Below are 16,622 nucleotides of genomic sequence, written 5' to 3'. Positions count from 1 at the left end.
AAAAAAGGATGAAATTTGGTATGAAAAGGATGAGGTAATGGAAGAAATTCAACCACCTTTAAAAAAAATTCAAGGGGTTACTTTTTTGTTGAAGAGATCAATAAATATTATAAATTTTAGTAATTCGTGTTGATTAAAACTGTTGTAATAACAATTTTTTTATTAAAACTACTATCCTTTTCATGTAATTTTATTAACATTTCTAGTAATTAAATATAATTTTTCTACCTTTAGTAAAAAAATGTGTTAGGTAACTAAAAATACTAGAAACTATCATCCTTATCTATGTAGAATTAAACAAATGGCCACAAATGGTTTCTGAATAAACCACATTAGGTGCAAAGTGGTCACAAATGGTACAAAGTTAGTTTTTATATGCTTTCTGAATTAAAAATACCTAACAAAATGCCCTTATAATTTAACTTCAAACGTAAGTGGCTATTAAATCAAACAAAGTTAACGTCATACGTTTGCTCAATTACAAGTCCGCAGCTCTAATTTTTGATTTTTAATGATTTATTAAGGCCAAGAAATTCCTTAAGATGGCCAAAAATGGTGCTGCTACCCTACTTCACTTCGAGCTCCACCACACATTTTCAATTTTACAATACTGTTGAACTTTTTTAATTGCTGATGTTTCGGTTATATTATATGTCGCATGTCGGTTCCTCTATACTTTACAAATTTTATGGCAGTTTGGACGCAGAATGTGTGGTACTTCTGATTGCTAATAATGTAGCAGTGATCCCAGATGATGCTATTCTCAGCTTTATGTGCCCAAATCTTATCTCAAATTAATGAAATTAAGAATATGTATGTGTCAGTGTGCATACGGTACTAATGGACATAAGGCGATTAGGCGCAGAGGTTTCTAATTCGTTCTACATCCTTTCGGATATCATCAAGCACAAATCTTCAAAAAATATCAAAATTTCTTTCTGTATCTCTAACATAGCTCTAAGTTTCCGCCCATATTCTACCCGAGTTGAGCAACGGTGCCTTCGAGAGTATTATGTACCGATGTTCTAAGATCAAATCTTCACATATAACATGAATTCTTCACATATTTTACTAGTTACGGTACAATTAATAGATAGTGACCGTTGGCAATTTAAGTAGGTACATTGTTCAAGTTGTGTTTTTGACCATTTTCTTCTTTAACCTGTTCATTCTCTCAGTGAGCACGCTAACGCAGTTATTTGTTTTGAGTGGATTTTGCAACAAATAGTCGCTTAATCTATTGTTCTTAATGTTTAAATTTATGAGTTATTAAACGCTTTTCTTTACTTCAATAGTCTGCATCAAATCTTTAGACGTTAATTAGACGGACTTTTCTTCAATGCAAATGAATGAAAATTTGCAGACATATGCATTCGCGGGAACAATACACGAATATTCAATAAAAAATGTTTTTTATGTTTATTAATTGTTTAAATAAAAAAAAAACGATTTAAATGGAAAATTCTTAAATTCTCTTGATTTTTACAATGTAGAAACTTGAATCTTTTACGGATTGTACGTTAATTGTTTAGGTTATGCTTCATAAATAAACAATAAAATTTCAAATTTTGAACGCTCATACAGGGTGATTGATTAGTGGGGTAAAACAGAAATTTAAGCCACCTTTGTGCTTCACATTACAAAATTAGTTAGAATGTTACAGGGTGTTCTATAACAAAGTGGCAGACCAAACTTATGTTTTTTGAAATAGAACACCCTATATTTTATTTTATATTTGAAATCCTGTTAACTTCTTCATCACAAAAATATAAAGGTTTGTTATGTTATACAGGGTATTTACAAAGTTATAACCAATTTTGTACGAAAATCGTAACAATTTCAACTCCCTGTATAAATAAAAATAAGCAAAACAGCAATGGTTTATTATTGCCATATTTTTTTACGTATTGCAAAATTTTCAAGAATGATTGACATTGCTAATCAAATACAGGATGAGTCAAAACGCAAGTACATTATTTTCTCAGTAATTTTAAATGGAACAACCTGTATTTTATATCACTATTGAAAAGTACCATTACCGTACTTTAATTTTTAGATAACATTTTCTATGTCTAAATTTATTAGTTTTCGAGATATTTTCATTTTTCAATGGACGAGTAGCGTGGCCACCCAAATCACCAGAATTTAATAAACTGGACTGATTTTCTTGGGGTTACGTTAATAATGAAGTTTATAAAATACCTCCACCAACAAAGGATGAGATGAAAAATAGAATACAAAGTGTATTTAGGTGTGTTAATTTACAAATAATGCTTCGTATAGTAAGTAGCTCATTCAATGATCATTTTTAGGCGTGCATAAATGTGTTAGAAGGTAATTTTGAACACCTTATGTAATTAAATATTAAAAATATTTTATTAAAAGTAGCTTCTAATTTTTCAAACTTGTTTTTTTGCAAAATGTATTACTGATAAATTATTTTTCGTTCTGTATTTGTTACATTGTTACATTTACATACAAATGTAGTGTTTAATTGACTTCACAAAATGTTGTATTTTGTGTTTGTGTGTTTTTTGTAAAATGTATTATTAATAAGTTATTTTTATTTCTTTATTTGTTACACTGTTTCATTAATTACCGGATTTATAATCAGTAATCGTCAATTGTCAAATTCAGTCATGGTTTACTTAAAATTTAGATAAATTTAGACACCTAAAATAATTTGCTCTGAAAAATGAAAATATCTCGAAATCTAATAAATTTAGACATAGGGAATGTTATATATAAATTAAAGTACGGTAATGTTACTTTTCAATAATGATATAAAATACAGGGTGTTCCATTTAACATTACTGAGAAAATAATGTATTTGCGTTTTGACTCACCTTGTATTAGATATAAAGAAAACTAACAATGTCAATAATTCTCGAGAATTTTGACAATAAATCAAAAATATGGCATTAGTAAACCATTGCTGTTGTGCTTATTTTTATTTATACAGGGAGTTGCACTTGTTACGATTTTCGTAAAAAATTGGTTATAATTTTGTAAATACCCTGTATAATATAACAAACCTTTATATTTTTATGATGGAGAAGTTAACAAAATTTTGAATTTAAAATAAAATATAAGCTGTTCCGTTAAAAAAAACATAAGTTTGGTGTGCCACTGTGTTATCGAACACCCTGTAACATTCTAACTAACTCTGTAATGTGAAGCTCAAAGGGGGCTAAAATTTTTGTTATTAACTTTTATTGCTATCTATTACTATAGGGGATCTATTGGGCTTTAACCCACTAATCAATCACCCGTATATGTGTTTATATATAGGGTGTCCCAAAAGTAGTGGAACGGTCGAATATTTCGCGAACTAAGCATCGGATACAAAAACTGAAAAATATTTTTTCAATCATTTTTAAAAATCTATCCAATGACACCAAACACGAATCCCCACTACACCCCCTGGAGGTGGGGTGGGGGGTAACTTTAAAATCTCAAATGGAAACCCCCAGTTTTTCTTGCAAATTTGGATTCGTTACGTAAATGTAGGCAACTTTTATTCAAGAAATTTTTTCGAACTGTGGATAGATGGCGCTATAATTGGGAAAAACGATTTATCCTGATACCGTAGATAAATTATAGAAACGGTCTAATATCTTACGAAATTCACTTCCAAATGAGAAACCAAAAAACAGATTTTTAATATTTTTCGAGAACCTATCGAATAACACCAAACATGACCCTCCAACCCACCCCCTGGATGTGGGGTAACTTTAAAATCTTAAATAGCAACCCCCACTTTTTATTGCAGATTCGGTTTTGCCATAAAAAATTAAGCAACACTTATTCGAAACATTTTTTAAAATTTCTGATAGATGGCGCTAATAAATCGTATTTTTCCAATTAAAGCGCCATCTATTAACAATTCTAAAAAATGTTTTGAATAAATTTTGCTTAATTTTTCTTGACGGATCCGAATCTGTAATAAAAAGTGGGGGTTGCTGTTTAAGATTTTAAAGTTATTCCCCACCCCACACCCAGGGGGTGGGTTGGAGGGTCACGTTTGGTGTTATTCAAAAGGTTTTCGAAAAAGATTAAAAACCTGTTTTTTAGTTTCTTATTTGGAAGTGTATTTCGTGAGATACTAGACCGTTTCTATAATTTACCTATGGTATCTGGATACATCGTTTTTCCCAATTATAGCGCCATCTATCCACAGTTCGAAAAAATTTCTTGAATAAAAGTTGCCTACATTTACGTAACGAATCCAAATTTGCAAGAAAAACTGGGGGTTTCCATTTGAGATTTTAAAGTTACCCCCCACCCCACCTCCAAGGGGTGTAGTGGGGATTGGTGTTTGGTGTCATTCGATAGATTTTTGAAAATAATTGAAAACGTATTTTTCAGTTTTTCGATCCGATGTTTAGTTAGCGAAATATTCGACCGTTCCACTACTTTTGGGACACCTTGTATAAATCGGCGTTTATTCGTGTCAAATTTCAATTAGAAACAAAACTTCAACCAAAACTCGAATTCAAAAAATTCGTGTTTTTATTGTAGTCTTAGAAAAACCACCGGTAGAGACGTTTTGTGCTACAATTAACATTAGAATTCGTTTTGTCGTATTAATTAATTAAACGCTTTTCTTTAGTTCAATCGTTTGGGTCAAATCTTTGGACGTTAATTTGACTGCATTTTCTTCAATGCAATTGACTAAAAATTTGCAGACATATGCATTCGCGGGAACAATACACGAATAGCCAATAAAAATTTTTTTGTTTATTAATTGTTTAAATAAAAAAAAACGATTTTAACGGAAAATGCTTAAATTCTCTTGGTTTTTACAATGAAGAAACTTGAAGCTTTTAGAGATTGTAGCTAATTATATGAACTATACATAATTTCACTTTTTACGTTAATTGTTTACGTTATGCTTCATAAATAAACACTAAAGTTTCAAATTTTTTGCCGATTCCGACTACTTTTCATGTTTGTACATCATATTATATTTTATACATATTTTAATAAACATGACGATATATTTTAATGTTTGAAAAGTGTAAGACTAAAAAGTAAAAAATAAAAAAAAATATGAAAAAAATATTTTTAAGAAACGCTTTTTTTAGTTACGAGTGACTAAAATTAAACATATAAATAATCAACTAAAAAGCAAAAAATAAAAAAAATGAAAAAATCTAACACATTCGTTAAAGAAAAGCGTGATGCGAAAACCATTTATTCGACGAAGACGCGCCACGTTTTTCTTTGACGAATGTGTTAGATTTTTTCAATTTTTTTATTTTTTGCTTTTTAGTTGATTTTTTTATAATATGTTTAATTTTAGTCACTCGTAACTAAAGAAAAGCGTTTCTTAAAAAATTTTTTTCATATTTTTTTTATTATTCGTTTTTGTTTGTAACTGTCTCCTATCCGCTTATTTCTCTGTATCTTATTTGATATTCTCTTTCTTAATTTATTTTCACAAATAATTTTCACAATTTTACAATATATTTTCTGATTTTTTTTTTAAGATTCGCCTCGATGATATTGACTACAGGATATGACTACAGGATATGACTTAAACCAATTAGTTATTCGTCTTCTTCTTTTGCTCTTAAATTCGTCAAATTTTGACATAGACTTCCCCAGTTTCCTTTATTCGCTTTTGTTTTGTTCTTTCTGTTTCCAGTGTATTCCTCCTATTTTGCTAATATCATCTCTCCATCTTATCTGGGGTCATTTTCTTGCTTTCTTTCCTGTCCATGGTCTCCATTGTTGTATTGTGGTATTCCGCCTATTCTCCGTTTGTCCGGCATTATTACCTGAGAAATTCCATTTTATACTGGCTATATGTTGTCCTGCGTCTTTGACTTTTGTTTTATTTCTTATCCAGTTATTTTGCTTTTGTCTTTTAATTTTACTCTTAACATTTCTCTCTCTATGGCTCTTTGTGTCTTCATTATTTTATCTATGTTTACTTTGGTCAAGGTCCATGTTTGGCATGCGTATGTAAGAAAGTAAGAAATGGTAATACGCACTGGTCAAACACTCTTGTTTTTAAGTATTGTTGTATTTTTTTTATTTAAGAAGCATTTTAATTTCCCAAATCCTGCTCAGGCTGATCTGACCTTTCTTTTTACCTCCGATGTTCGGTTGTCCTTATTTATTTTTATTATATTTCCCAAATATATATAATCACTAACCGCTTCTGTTGTGGTTTCGTTTAGTATTACGTTTCTATTACAATGTGTGTTTGTCATTGTTTTGTTTTGGTAAAATTTATTCTTAAACCTATTTGTTCAGACTCCTTTCCTAGTTCAGTTAGCATGGTTTGTAGTTCTTTAAAACTTGATGCCATTATTACTGCATCGTCTGCATATCTTAGGTGGTCTACTTTCTTTCCATTTATGTGTATTCCCATGTATGTACGTTCCATCATTTTGAAAACAAAACTAGTTATTACTGTTAAGGATACTGTTACTCTAAAGTAGAAAAATAAAATGCAATTTTCCCATTCAAAATAGTTATTATTATTTAACATTAATAAATATATTTTTTTATAAATTAAACAATTTCTTTTAAGATAAGTATGCTCACAAAATATCTAATTATCTCTGGCACATGGAGACGTAGGTTTTTCTTCCAAGTGTAAGTTTGTTTCTTGTCCTTTTTCTCCAGAGCTACAACTACCATTTATAGCGACCACTACACTTATTTCTTGAATGCTCACAGAAATTGTGTATGTTATTTTGAGACTTACCTTTGTATAAGAAATGGAGGCGATACCTTTTCCGACGACTACAAGGGGTTTACCTCCATTTTGCTGCACTGCTTCTATTCTATAGTATACTTTTGGGTTAGATTTATCTTCCTTAGAATGGTTATCACCTCTGCCTGCATCAGCTTCTGCTTTTGAGATTTTATTTCCAAATCTAACAATAATAATTTTATCTTTTCGATTGGGAATAGCAATCTTACATAGAGTTTGATTGGTTGCTGGAAGATCCCTAGTTTTCTTATCGGAACGTGATACCAATGAAATAACGGTAATTTTGACGTTATCTTTATCGGTTCTATTAAGGGTATAACTGACACCTCTATTACCATTTTCTTCACCCGAATTGGGAGCACCGTTTTCACCAGAATGAGGTTTTTCACCAGAATGAGGTTTTTCACCAGAATGAGGTTTTTCACCAGAATGAGGTTTTTCACCAGATTGGTTAGAACCGTCTGTGGTATTCTTTGCTCCCTTGTTAGTATTCACACAAACCTTAGAACCATTAAATTCTAATTCCAATGATTGAGTTGGATAAATCTGTGTAACTGTGTACGCTTGCCCTTTGCTGTAAGCTTGTCCTAAAAATTGTAACGAAATTGATTGATTAATGAAAGGTATGTGACTAGTTAATATAATATGTATATAAATATTTTTTCAGTATTTTTGCAAAAGAAACCAACTACTTCAAACGTATTTTCTTGGAAATGTATTAAATAAAATCTAATAATTATTGTATAAGTAAAAAGTCAGACATAGACACAACTCATTATTATTTATTGCTATTTACTTGGTTGACATTAAAAACACTTTTTCTTTATACAACTTAGATGTATATTATGCTGCATATCTTAGGACAGTTTTGAATTTTAAAAACATCCTTTATAGGCCTTTGGAATTTGAAATAACCACAATAATAAGACCACCTAATTACATTTGAATTTCATCTCCAATAATACATCTCCAAAGATGGCATAATATAATTTTTAACCCGCCATTACACGCGCTATGAGGGAATACCTCCCCATATTTGTTTATAACCAATAAAATCGTCTTAACTAATATGAAAAAGTTATAGAATATTTCAGGCGGTCAGTGTGCTCTGTGATACTTGAAAGAAGTGGCATCCCTCTTCAAGTGAGCGAATTTCTCACTGCGCGTGCAATCACGGTGAAATCACGTTTCTGTTATCTCAAAGAAACTGTTAGGTTTTTGTTTAATATTTGGGTAGGTTTAATTAAAATATTATTGTTTACGTTAGGTTAGGAACAGTGCCGCACCGAGGGGGTGAGTTTGGGGGGTTAAAATCCCTCCCAGAGCATATAGAAATATATATATAAAAGAAAGTAGTAAAATGTAACTTGTCTTTCACAAATAATACAAAAAAACTTTCGCCAAGCCAACCCCCCCCCCAGAGGAAAATTCTATGGGCGCCACTAGTTAAGAACCAATTTTTAAATTTACCTACCTATTCTAATTGAGAAATAAGCCACACTTTAACTTTAAAAATTGATTTTATTGACGTTTCGAAATCTACCTCGGACGTCGTTATCAAAATACAAAATATTAATAGTTAATCACATAAATCCCATAACGAAATAGCTTCAGTTGTTAACAGTTGTTAATTTTAATTTGTATTTTTAGTAAAATGAATTCGCGTAAAGAACGTCAATTATTTCAGTGGCTTACTGAAATTGAACATAAGGAAAAGTTGCTTTTGATCTATATAATTTTTACTTTTGTTTTGTTAAATTAATAAAAAAATGGTTTACGAGAGCTTCTATAATATGTGAGTACAACCCATTTTACAGTTATACATGTCGACATTCATTCTTCCTCGAAATAAGTCGAATTGGTGTAGGTGAGGGCGACGCCCATACGCGTGTAACCACGTCACAATAGAAGACGCGTGTAACGGCCGGTTAAAGGAGAAAAATATTTATGAAATTTTAGAATGTATTGTGTCCATTGACTTTTTTAATATTTGAGTTATTGAAACATGTTGAGTGCCATCAAGCTTATTTTGAATAATCGTGAACGACTGGTAAGTGTACTAATACAATGTAATATTTTGTCAATATTTACAATTTGGTTTGGTTGATAAAAAGTGATCAAAAAATTCCAAAATCTAAACAAAAAGACAAAAGAGTCTTTTTTTGCTATCCTTGCCATCCTTCTGACTGAAACTCTAATAAACCAGTTGTTTGTTAATATTGACAGTCAGTGTTGATATTGAAATGAATGTATATTTTGATTATGAATAGAACCTGCCTGTCTTTGATTATGAACTTTACTTTGAATAAGTAGCACACGATATGAGTACCTATTATATTAGTCAGTTATGGCTGTACTTTGGTGCCATTGAAAAGAGAAGACTGAAACTATTATTAATTTAAAATTCTGAGACTTATATTGAGCTGATAAAAATATGTAGAAAAAAGAATTCTTTTGATTTAGTATTTGTTCAACATAGTCAAGATAGAGTACTTAAAGTTAGCTCCAGGTGATAGAGTACTTAAAGTAAAAGATTATATACTAAGGATGATGGCGTATATCAGGACTTCCATTAGTGGTATTTCCAAAACTCGATTCGTTAAACTTGAAACCGAGAAAACCATTCAAACTGTGAAGTTTATGACAGAGAATGGATAACAAAATTACCATTTTTTAGAATTTAGACATGAAAACAAAAATTTACATCAATTTTTCATTGGAATATGGCAATACATACGTAAAAATAAATCCCAAAAAGATTGAAACTGTTAAAAAATCTGTCAAACTGATTATCTCTGGCAATATTGAATTGTGTAAGAGGACAACATTTGTTGCTTCAAAATATTATGCAAGGGAAAATAGCAGCAAACGCAATCAAGGACAAAGAAGAACTTCATAGTTGAAGAACTTGCGAGCTTGGTATTGTGGTGTTGATACAAGCATGCTATTTAGGGTGGCAGGTAATAAAATTACGATATCTATGATAATAGCAACCAACGTTTTGAAAGAACATGCTACATGAAGAAGGGAATAGGATTAGTTGTGATGTCGAAAATATGACAACTGTTAGCGTTCTTGATATAGGAAACACTGAGCAAGATATCAAAAGTGATGCTGATATGAAATGTATGAGCCAAATTTTATAAATCGGCATATCTGCAAATTGCATCTATTTCACCAGAGAAATATGCAGATATGCCAGTATGACTGTAAATTCAGTGTAATATTTGCTTTTATGTCACCGTGGCGTCATCTACAATTATTGTGAGATAATTTCTAACCGCTGGATTTAAAACGAGTTGGCAATTCAGTCTCATTATATTAGATCTGGATCCCGCGTATAAAAAAAAAGTTGATTAATAGCAAGCTGAAAATTTGTTAATAGCTTAAGGGTGTCTAGTCGGATAAACTTTGATATATGGGAACACTGGAACAGAGGCAGTTTTAATTGTGGAACAGGTTAAAAATTTGGAACGGTTACACCAAGAAAACGGCACATTTATTTTGTCCAGAGAACAGACTTAAACTCTCCGAACAGAGATTAAACTCTCATGCAAAAATCAGACTGCTATTTATCACCAAATGGGCGCTTTAATGAGTGGAACATGTAGAATATGTCAAATGACAGGAGTTATGACAGGTGATAAATAGCAGTCTGATTTTTGCATGAGAGTTTAATCTCTGTTCGGAGGGTTTAAGTCGGTTCTGTCGGACAAAATAAATGTGCCGTTTTCGTGGTGTGACCGTTCCAAATTTTTAACCTGTTCCACAATTAAAACTGCCCCTGTTTCAGTATTCCCATATATCAATGTTTATCCGGCTAGACACCCTTAAGCTATTAAAAAATTTTCAGCTTGCTATTAATCAACTTTTTTTTCATACGCGGGATCCAGACCTATATCTTCTAGTCTCAGGCTATTGATTATGTACTATAGAATGGAACTACAACGTTAATGGGGTTTTATTATTTCATATGGTCAATGAATCAATATATATGAAAAAACCGCGGAGTGCTACCGTTTAAAGGGGTGCGTTATTGAGAAATGAGTGAATTAGTCCCTGGGCATAGGTTACATTAGGGTGAGTTTTATGCACTTTTGGTACAAACACGTCTACATAAAAATTGTTGCTGGTTAAATTTCCTATCTAAATATAACTTTTTAAAGTCAAAGATACTTTTTTTACAAAAATATATTCAAAAGAAAAAGCACAAAGGAACCCAAAAGAAACAAATTTAGTATTTGTCCCATAACTTTTGTCCACGGGGATATAGGTATAGACATTGCTTCACAGCAAAAAAACTTACATATTTTTTATTTAAAATGACGTTTGGAAGAGGTCATTAGGATTTACAGTTTTCAAAATATGATTTTTCAAATTTCGCCACTCACAGCAATTTTGGGCAATTTTCCTTGTTATTTCGCAAATATTGTTCTGTAACTTTTTTCTACGTAACTTTAGTCAGATGTAATGGTATATGTAAGATGAATAGAAATCAATTACCTTTAAAATTTGATTTGACTTTGATTTTGAAAAATTTTTAAATGTCAAAGTTTAAATAATTTTAACTAAAGTGATGTTTTCTAAGACTAATGTTTATGTAATTTTTGTAAAAAAAAAATTTTAAATAATACAGGTAAAAAAATATCAAAGAATCACTGGGTTTAAATTATTTAAATATAGATGATATACATTTTAAAGAACAGAAATTAAGCCTTCTTTATTGAGTTATATATTGATGTGATCTTGATTATTGGTATGAGATAATATTCTTATATGTCATTTAATTTAATCAATGCATTAATCATAATCTAATTAATTTACCAGATCACATATCAATATGTTTTCAATCTCAGGGCGAATTATAAAATTAATTACTTACTCTCGTGGCTTCTAAGTATTTCTCAATGGTTCCTAATCGGGATAGGAAAGAAAAGAGTAAAATAATACACACATATGGGTTACAATTATAATCAAATTATTGTTTATTTTATTTAAATGGCAATCACTGCTTAATATTTGCTAGATCTTATTATTCTTAAACATAACATTTACAAATGGGAATCTTATTTCCTTTTGGTTTCCAATTGAAAGTTTTTATTAACATTTAACTATTAGGATTTATTAGCAACAATTCTATTTAAGTTTGATGAAGCTTTTCTGATATTATTTATTATGTTCTTCAATTTATAATGTGGTATTTAATACGAAAAACCCATACATTCATGTCCAAACAAATGAGACTGACCTTTTTCTGGTGAACTGAGAATGTTTTCACACAAGACCCGTTTCCTGCTATCCTTGGCTGCGATCAAAACCTCGTCCTGGCTTTCAGTAATGTTCTCCTTTGAAAACTAGCTCGTATAGCTCTCGTTCCTGCTTCTGTCGTGATGCTGTATTCTACCTTTTTCAAAACTGCAATCAGCTACCGGGACACTCTTGGCTCAAGGAGGTTCTTTTACTCTCAACCTGGCCTACCTCTCGTTCCACGATAGATACTCCACACTCACGGAACTACACCGGCTTTCTCACTCTCCGTACACTACCGTCTACTACTGGACTTCCCTTCTCGACAGCTCAAAACATTCTGCTCTCTATTTCTAGTCATTCACCTACTTTCTAAATATCCCTTCCAGATTCACAAATCAACCTTCCACCACCAACTCTCATTCGCAGTATTCCTCAAAACCAATTTTTAATCTTTCTAAATATGCTTAATGGACTTCCAAAAAAAATAGTTAATTCCCATTCTAAAATTACTTTCTACTATTTACAAAATTTAATGACCTATTATCTACTTCAACTGAGTCTTATTTAGCATCGGCTAATGATCGAACCTTCCGCGAACAACGATAATGACCTATTATCGATTCCAACTGAGTCTTATTTAGCATAGGCTAATGATCGAACCTTCCGCGAACAACGATAATGGTACGCGCCATTCACTTTGTTTATTCTAAGCGCATTTTGCCGAGTTTCGTTTAATCACTTCTTAAAATTAAATATAACAATTTGTTGTATACAGGTTGTTCTAAATTTATATGCCCGTGGTTGAGAAAATTGAAAATATTTTATATTAAATTGAATTCTGTTTATAATTATCAAAATTTAATTTTCATATCAAATAGAAATATAACAATATATAGTATATTCATGTACAAGAAAAAAAAGGTATAATGAGAAATTTAAAAAATAATCCTAAAATCAAAAATCGTTGCAAGTACTTGTTACGTTTTGAAACTTATTCAAAAATAATCGTAAAAAATGTAAAAAATAATTTTTTTTTATTAGGTATTATATAATATATAATATTATATATGCTATGTATAATATTATATAATATATAATATATTATATAATAATATTATTTTACTTTTATTCTTCTTCTTCTTCTTCTTCTTATGCAATCCACTAATGGATGTTCGCGATCACGTTTGACCATTTTTCTCTATCCCTTGCAGTATGTATTAGGTCTCCTATGTTTTTTAGTGCTGTCCATTGTTTGACATTACGGAGCCATGACATTTTCTTCCTGCACACTCCCCTTCTTCCTTCGATCTTTCCTTCAATTAAGGTTTGCAGAAACTGATATCTTTCATTTCTAATTATGTGTCCCAGGTATGCCGTTTTTCTCTGTTTAATTGTGCACATCAGTTGTCGTTCTGTACCAATTCTTCTCAGGATTTCTTCATTTGTTATTTTTGCGGTCCAGGTAACTTTAAGGATCCGTCGATAGATCCACATCTCAAATACATTATATTATAAAAAATCGTTAAAAGTATAAAAATTTGAAAAATCATAATCTCTTTAAAAAAAAGTCGTACAACGTTATACGGTCGACCATTTTAAAGGTAATTTATTTCTATTCCTATTACGTGTACCATTGCATATACCTAAAGTTGCGTAGAAAAAAGTTACAGAACAATATTTGCGAAATAACAAGGAAAATTGCCCAAAATTGCTGTGAGTGGAGAAATTTGAAAAATCATATTTCGAAAACTGTAAATCCTAATTACCTCTACGAAACATAATTTTAAAGATAAAATATGTAAGTTTTTTTTCTTTGAAGCAATATCTATACCTATATCCTCATGGACAAAACTTATGGGACAAAAAACAAAATTTCTTTCTTTTGGGTTTCTTTGTGATTTTCTTTTGAATATATTTTGTAAAAAAAAATATCATTGAATTTAAAAAGTGATATTTAGATAACAAATTTAACCAGGAACAATTTTTATGTAGATTTGTTTGTACCAAAAGTGCATAGAGCTCACCCTAATGTAACCCATGCCCAGGGACTAATTCACCCATTTCTCAAAAACGCACCTCTTAAAAATGGTAGCACTCCGCGGTTTTTTCATATATACATGCCCATTGACCATATGAAATAATAAAACCCCGTTAACGTTGTAGTTCCTTTTAGTTATCTTATTTTGAATATAATCAATAGCCTAGCTGTAAATATGCATATTAAGTGCAATACAAGTATAGAGATCAGATTGAAACCGAAATCTAAAGCGAGAATTAAAAAAAATATTAAGAATAAAATTGATTTACCGAGTCACAATCTAAGAGTTGCTACAACGAAAAAACACACTAACATAAAAGTGGAATACTTTTCTAATGTCTTCATACAAAATATAATGCAGGGAAAAATTGAAGGAATAAGGAATCTGTGCTGCAAAAGGATATCCTGGATGGGAAATCTAAGGAAGTGGTTCGGTTGCAACACAAACGAACTATTAAAACAGCTGCAAACAAATTTCGAATACCCTTGATGATATCCAATCTCCGATAGGAGAGAAACGAAAAGAAGAATAATAATTATTAGATTACTGAATATTACTTACCTACAAGGAAAGTGCACAAGGCTAATAAAAGCAACTTCATTGTTGGTTATTGTGTGTCAGTGTAAATCAAAAAGAAAATGTGTCTTTGGAGAGCAAAGTATCACCTATTTATACAAATATTTAGCCCTATCTTAACACAAAATTAATATTAATAACTAAAGTGTTAAATTTTTCATAGATGTAAATCACTACAAAATTATGATAAGCGTAAAGTTATTTGTATTCCTAAAAAACAAAATAATTATGTATTTTATATTTTATGTTTGAATAACAACTCTTGTCATAGTAGAATTACTAATTTATTTCAAAAACTTTCAAGCTCCACTTATTTTAAAAATAATGACCTTATTATCGATAAACTCTTTATATTTAAATGATTTATCTGTCTGAAACATATCGTTGTTATGTAGGTATTTGAATATTTGAATAAACAATTAGATATTTCAAGGGATAAGTTTTAAATAAATAATAAATAAATAAATACTTTATTTTCGTTTTCACATAGTGGTAGAGGAGCCCAAGCGGGAATTTTTGCAGTTACTCGAGCGCGTCACATTATCATATGGGGAGAAACGTGGTACCCTGCAGATGCATCTCTACTATATATTGGCTCTTAATACAGGGGCGTTCGTTCAGGGGGCCCTAAAAAGTATATCCTTAAAAGTACTCGAAATTGTGAGATTAAGATAAGGTAAGTTAACCCGTGTTGAGCTGCCCCCCCCCCACTTGCAAAAATCAAAAAACAAACAGCCCTGATTTATGAGCTATTCATGAGCTCTCATATTCCGCAGACTACAAATTTTGAGCTCGTTCCACTGAGCAGGAATTTAATACTTAATGGCAGCCCCCCCCCCACTACTTAAAAATAGGAATATTGAATCAGTTTTTGCGGCAGAATTACGAGCTATTTATGAGCACTTGAAATTATATAGTTTCGATTTTTGAGCTCATCCCCTTCACCCCCAATCAACCCTTTAATTGATTTAACTTAAGAAAAAAATGCTGAGAAAACTTAAAATATATCGTATTGCGGATATAATTCCTATAGCTTTATACTCTAAAAATAAACTATTAAATCACGTGCATTTCGATTATTGAGCTACAACCCCTTCGCAAGAAAATCACCCTATCTTCCCGGCTTAAGAGAAAGTTGTACTTAAAATGCATTAAACTAATTATTTGGCGACTACATATCATTTAATAATTTATAAGCTTCCAAATTACGCGCATTTAGATCAGTAAATTGCAATTTATTTTGTATAGTGCAGTCACTGAAGGTAAAAATTAACGATTACCTTTAATTTCGGTGAACCTTCATCGATTTTCACAAAAATTGGTCAGTGGTTAGAGGATACGTCAAGAAACAAAGGTGACATGGTACCACCTTGCGCTTTTACCCTGAGGGTGGATACCGCCCCTTCTCGGGGGTGAAAATTATTTTATAAAAAATAACTGCACAAATCAATAAAATAACAAATTAAAAGCAAAATTTATTATATAAAGTTAATAGAATAAGTCAATACTTTTTAAGTTATTAAAGATCAAATATTTTAATTATTCGTGAAAAAAATGCATGTTATGAAGCGGTTTTTCGTAAATCACTTAAAAACTGTAAGTTTTTACAATAAAGTTAATAGTAGTTTAATTCGTAGAGCTTATATTCTAAGAATAAACTCTTAAATCACGCGCCTTTCGATTATAGAGCTACAACCCTTTCGCTAGAAAACCATCCCATATTCCCGGCTTAAGAGAGAGTTGTACTTAAAATAATTTAAATTAAATATTTGGCGACTACATATCGTTTAATAATTTATGAGCTTGCAAAATATACGCATCTCATTTATTGAATTGCCATTTTCTTTCTATAGTGCAGTCACTGAAGGTAAAAATCAACTATGACCTTCGATTTCGGTAAATCTCCATTTATTTTCACGAATTGACAATAAGAACTTGGGGTTTTAACCTGGGGAATATGTCAACCCTTCTCGGGGGTGAAAATTACTTTATTAAAAATAACCCCACAAATCGAGAGAGGGACAAAT

At 30.9% G+C, this 16,622-nt stretch overlaps 1 protein-coding gene across 1 annotated transcript; it reads right to left on the bottom strand.

The window, feature by feature from the left end:
• Positions 1-6,467: 6,467 nt before the first annotated feature.
• LOC114333521 (uncharacterized) lies at positions 6,468-14,722 on the bottom strand. The gene is made up of 2 exons (XM_028283406.2): positions 14,581-14,722; positions 6,468-7,317 (listed from the first exon to the last, which is right to left on the bottom strand). The coding sequence occupies exons 1-2, from the start codon at positions 14,618-14,620 to the stop codon at positions 6,566-6,568; spliced, it is 792 nt and encodes a 263-aa protein (XP_028139207.2). The 5' UTR covers positions 14,621-14,722; the 3' UTR covers positions 6,468-6,565.
• Between the last annotated feature and the right edge of the window lie 1,900 nt (positions 14,723-16,622).

The sequence above is a fragment of the Diabrotica virgifera genome, chromosome 1, assembly GCF_917563875.1.
Source record: "Diabrotica virgifera virgifera chromosome 1, PGI_DIABVI_V3a".
Taxonomy (NCBI): domain Eukaryota; kingdom Metazoa; phylum Arthropoda; class Insecta; order Coleoptera; family Chrysomelidae; genus Diabrotica; species Diabrotica virgifera.
Note: the sequence above shows the minus strand (reverse complement) of the source record. Positions and strands in the feature narration are given on the sequence as shown.